Source organism: Sycon ciliatum, chromosome 6, assembly GCF_964019385.1.
Source record: "Sycon ciliatum chromosome 6, ocSycCili1.1, whole genome shotgun sequence".
Classification (NCBI taxonomy): Eukaryota; Metazoa; Porifera; class Calcarea; order Leucosolenida; family Sycettidae; genus Sycon; species Sycon ciliatum.
The window spans coordinates 12,023,013-12,028,012 of NC_088648.1; the positions used below are offsets into that span (position 1 = coordinate 12,023,013).

A 5,000-nucleotide genomic window follows, 5' to 3' on the forward strand; every position below is an offset into this window, starting at 1 on the left:
ACACACACACACACACACACACACACACACACACACCTTGAACCTTGGGTACCCATCGCCAAATGTGATGATAGAGGTGCTACAGCACAAGCCATAGCAACTTGTGCTGGGAAAACTGATAGCCGTATTGAATAGTGTGCAAGGCTGCTATGGTACTACTTAGCCTAGTCATGCGGGTCTCCCGGGGAGAGGGGAGAGAGAGAGAGATTCAAAAGGAATCTCGGAAAGATTATTCAATTGCCTATTGAATCGCCCTGCGAACGACACCCTCTGAGATCCCAAACTCTGGGAGGACTTGAACACGAGTCCACGTATGCACTCACCATACCATAATAAGGGGGAGAGGATAGGGTGAAGGAAAAGGATCCGTCCTGGGATTCAATTGCATATACACTCCTGCCCCTAGTGAATGTAATACTTGATACTTATGGGTGGCCAAATCAGAGTGGATCTGATATATACGACACCAGCACCATTGATCAATGATCACACAAGAGTTGATCTAGCCAGAGGTAGCCCATTGGTCAATACGAATACGTTGGAAAAGAACGTAAACGAACCCTGAAAGCACCAAAGGGGGCAGGTACAACAATACACCTTCAAGGTGCCAAGCCTGATGGCAACAGACCCCACCACTATCTGGTATAATTGCGCCCACCAACAGAACTAGCTGGCTATACATGGTCCACATCCCCCCACACACACACGCAGACAAACCTGTGTGGATGCTAGAGATGACAAGAAAGAAGATGCACCACTCCTGACCGAAGCCAAGAATCCATTCTTCTGTAACATAACAACTGGACGGGAGTGCAGACGGATTGTTCGCAGGAATCGCCGGTAGTTGGCCAGGACATCATCATTAAGAATGAACTGCACAAAGGCAACTCTAATGTTCACGTCCACCGCCACAATATCAGCAGCTAGGGAACCTGGAAATAGGCAGTCAGCAAACCATACAGATAAAAGGAAACTCAGACGGTGAGCCAAGGAAACAATTTGTAACATGGAAAAATGGGGTCACAAGTTAAGCGATTGTGCTAGATTGTGCATGTCTGGCTGTTCAAAATCTGATTTAGTTGGTGGACTTGATCGCATAACCTGTGCCCACATTTTTCCTAGTTACACAAATGCAAACTTTTAACTTAAAGGGGAAGTTAAGGCAAAAATTAAAATTTCACCAGTTGTAGTCTTCGGGGTGCTGAGTCGAATGGTCTTGGTCCGAGAAAGCTGAGACGCTCCCTTCCTACTTGAATCCCAATCGAACTCGCGCACTTCCACCGAAACTGGGTGACTGCGCCCTACTAGATGGGGATTTGTATGCAAAATGTCACTAAAAGCGCCATTTCGTTCTTATAAAAGCACGGATGACCGCGATTGGCCCATATGTTATAGTCTTTTGGTCGCTGAGTCGACTGGTTTTGGTCCGAAAAGGCTGCGATGCAGCGTTCGCCCCTAATTCCCAATCGAACATGGTCGAACAAGCGGTCACGTGCTCCTGCGTACACCAGTCACCTGGTCACCGTGCCTGCAGGGTACAACTTACAGCCTGTTTTGACCTTTTTTGGGTGCAGTCCTGTCACTCGAGTTGAACCTTGGTGTGAAAGTTGTCGCCTGCTGGCGTGGTGACCAGGTGATTTTGGCACCCAGGAGCACGTGACCGCTTCTTCAACCATGTTCGATTGGGAATAAAGGAGGAACGCTGCATCGCAGCCTTTTCGGACCAAAACCAGTCGACTCAGCGTCCAAAAGAGTACAACATATGGGCCAATGGCGGTCATCCGTGCTTTTATAAGAACGAAATGGCGCTTTTAGTGACATTTTGCATACAAATCCCCATCTAGTAGGGCGCAGTCACCCAGTTTCGGTGGAAGTGCGCGAGTTCGATTGGGATTCAAGTAGGAAGGGAGCGTCTCAGCTTTCTCGGACCAAGACCATTCGACTCAGCACCCCGAAGACTACAACTGGTGAAATTTTAATTTTTGCCTTAAGTTCCCCTTTAACCCTTTATTACCGGCCTGCAGACTTTCGATCATATATGATCGAAAGTCTGTAGGCCAGTAATATCTTCGTAACTCCAACATTTCTTGTGCGAATTCAACAATCGAAAGATCTATTTGGTAGCGGAAACTCCAAGCTATCCAATGCAACAATCGCCGAAGAGTTACGATGTCGGACGCCAGAGATATCGCGCGCCGTATTCTCATCTCGGCAAATTCAAATTTTGATCGATCACTTCGCCATTTTTGGGGGAAATCCCTTTTCGTGTGCTCTTTGAGCGACTAAGCACATGATAATGACGTAGTCGGCTGAAGTTTGAATCGTCTCAAACAAATTTGAGCGTTCTGCGATGAAGGAGAGTGGAATGGCGTTGATGTGACGAATTTGCTTGCATATCAGGCTTGGAGACGTCTTTGCTGTGTTACCGCGCCTGATTTGTGGCGACTGGATAATGGAGCTTGGTACCCTGGCGTTGCTCTGGCCAAGAGCTTTCCAACGAGCCCTAGATTGTGAAAATCAAGTGAAGGAGACCAAAGTTATGACCTGGTGAAGTTGGAAATTGTGCTGAAATTCGTAATTCTGGTGCATGCTGTGCAAGTAATCCGGTAATAAAGGGTTAAGTAAATTATTTAATAATAATAAAACCACCGCCAAGTACCCCGAGAGTGCCCCGTCTCGCGAGAGCGCCCCACCTTGATTTTACAGCCAGGCGTGGTGTATGATTGTATGGCAGAGTGCAGTACGGCGTGGTGTACGGTGTGTGAACCGTAGTGTACTAAGGCTGCACATAGCATGTTTCGTGTGGAACTTGCGTCCACTTGAAAGCTAAATCGAGTACGGATTGACTGCACAATGTGCAATGTGTGTACATGGTACGTGTCGTATGACCTACAGACAGGACACCACCTCCACAAGAGGACCATGAAAGGACGAGACGGCGGGGGCGCTCTCGCAATACTTTACAGTACAAATAATACTACAAACTGCAACTTCCAAGAACGACTATCCGCTCGACGAACGAATGAATAATCTACTAGTTACAGTCTACAAGTGATACACTGTGAAGCATCAACGTGGGCTTTGCAAAGCCATCCTTCTATTCTCCAAAGTGTCATGGCTCTCCTCAGACACTGTAGATACAGGTGGGGCTGCTGATCTCACAGCAGTGCTCGACACCCCCCCCTCAGATCTAGTGCTATTTTAAACCTTGAAATGTCCTATTTGAATATACGTGGAGCGCTGTTAGATCGAAAAGCATTATCGAACATTCAGTATATCTCTATACACACACGCGCGCGCACACACACACACGCGCACGCGCGCACACACACACACACACACGCACACGCACACGCACACACACACACACACACACACACACACACACACACACACACAGTAGAACACAAAATAAATATCTTACCATCAATTTCATCAGCTCCTGCCGCAGCAGCAATAGTGGCAGCAGATAAACTACTCTCAGATCTGGTCAGAGAGGTTGTTTTGTCGGCTTGATCAGCACTACCACCACCACCACCACCACCACCGGTACCCATATCATTAGCAGAAGTCCTCGCTGCAATCCCTGTTGCAATGCGTGACCTACTGGACCCAGACATAGACCAGGGTGACGATGCTGGAGAATCAACAAGTGGACTACACACACACACACACACATACACACACACGCACACACACACACACACACACACACACACACACACACCATTGGGTCATTTGACACCCATGATAGCGCTTGTGCTGGGATTGCACCATTCAACAGCTTGCAAGGCTGAAGAATTGGCCGCCACTATTCAGCCTGGTCTACACCACACAGCTATAAGTGGCTTTTTCTGGCCAGTGAATCCCTACTTTTTGGTCTTTTTTATTTCATGGCAAGTTCACCAGACTGGAATCTTCATAAGCCCGCTCGCTAAACACACCGTGAACTCGTCCTGCATTCCCTCAAACCAAAGTTGTGCACGGTTCAGACAAATAGTTGTACTTTGTGAACACTGCAGCATGTCTAACTGGAAACTATACTGGCCAATGGTTCAGTTGACAGCCATTTTGGCGTGTGACTGGCTGTACAGGTGCAAACACACGTAACTGTGTAAAAACAACAAAGACCACTGACCACTGCACTGACCACTGCACTGGCTAGTGTCTACTGATCAATACCGTACTTTTCGGAGTAATAGCCGCACTTTAAACACTCATAATTCAACCACAAAAAGTCAGTGTGGTTTACACTACAATGGTCAAATGAACGGGGGGGGGGGGGGGAATACAAGGTAGATGTCTGTATTTTAGAACAAAAATCGGGGTGCGGCTTATACTCCAGTGCAGCTTATACTGCGGAAAATACGGTAATCACTGATCACTGATCACTGACGATTGTCATCTACAAGTGTTCTGTATCCCGGCTACAAGCCTTCCCTAGTTCTTACTGCGTATTGCTGTCCACCTGTGTTCCTGATAACTTCTTAGGGCCTTGTATGATGGGCTTCTTGCCAGCAGGCGACGCGCAACTATCAGCAGCAGCACCAGCAGCAACGTCGCCATGAATCGACAATCCGGTCTCATCAATATTGGACGATGGATCAGCTGACGATGATGTGTATGGCTTGGAGGAGTTGTGTCCTCTAGATTCCTTGGTGGAAGGTAGGGGTGATGAGGGAAATCGCATGGTGTGGATCACTTCCAGACACTACAGCAAGGTAGAAGCAAGTACAGTACATGTACAGCATTTGCATAGGTACACAATGCATGTTTATGCCCGTGTGTGTGTGCGTGTGTGTGTGTGTGTGTGTAACATGTTGCACATGTTCCGTTTGGCGTAGTAATATTTCCACTCTTAATTATAGCTATGAATGTGACTCTACTTCATGACATGTATGCATAATTATGTCATTCGTACAAACTCACAGGCACACACGCATGCGTATCCTTTCGTTGGCTCGCTCTGTTATGATGCTGGTTTTTTCTTTTGGTTCTTG

The 5,000-nt window shown here is 47.3% G+C and overlaps 1 protein-coding gene across 1 annotated transcript in view; it reads right to left on the reverse strand.

Annotated features, from left to right (window-relative positions):
* The window catches only part of LOC135819390 (MAP kinase-activating death domain protein-like), a 44,075-nt gene that overhangs the window by 33,545 nt on the left and 5,530 nt on the right, over positions 1–5,000 (reverse strand). The window contains exons 5-7 of the mRNA XM_065332593.1: positions 4,452–4,711; positions 3,425–3,657; positions 718–932 (exon numbers count right to left, since the gene is read on the reverse strand). Of these exons, the coding sequence (XP_065188665.1) occupies positions 718–932; positions 3,425–3,657; positions 4,452–4,711 (708 nt within the window). The remainder of the gene's footprint in view (positions 1–717; positions 933–3,424; positions 3,658–4,451; positions 4,712–5,000) is intronic.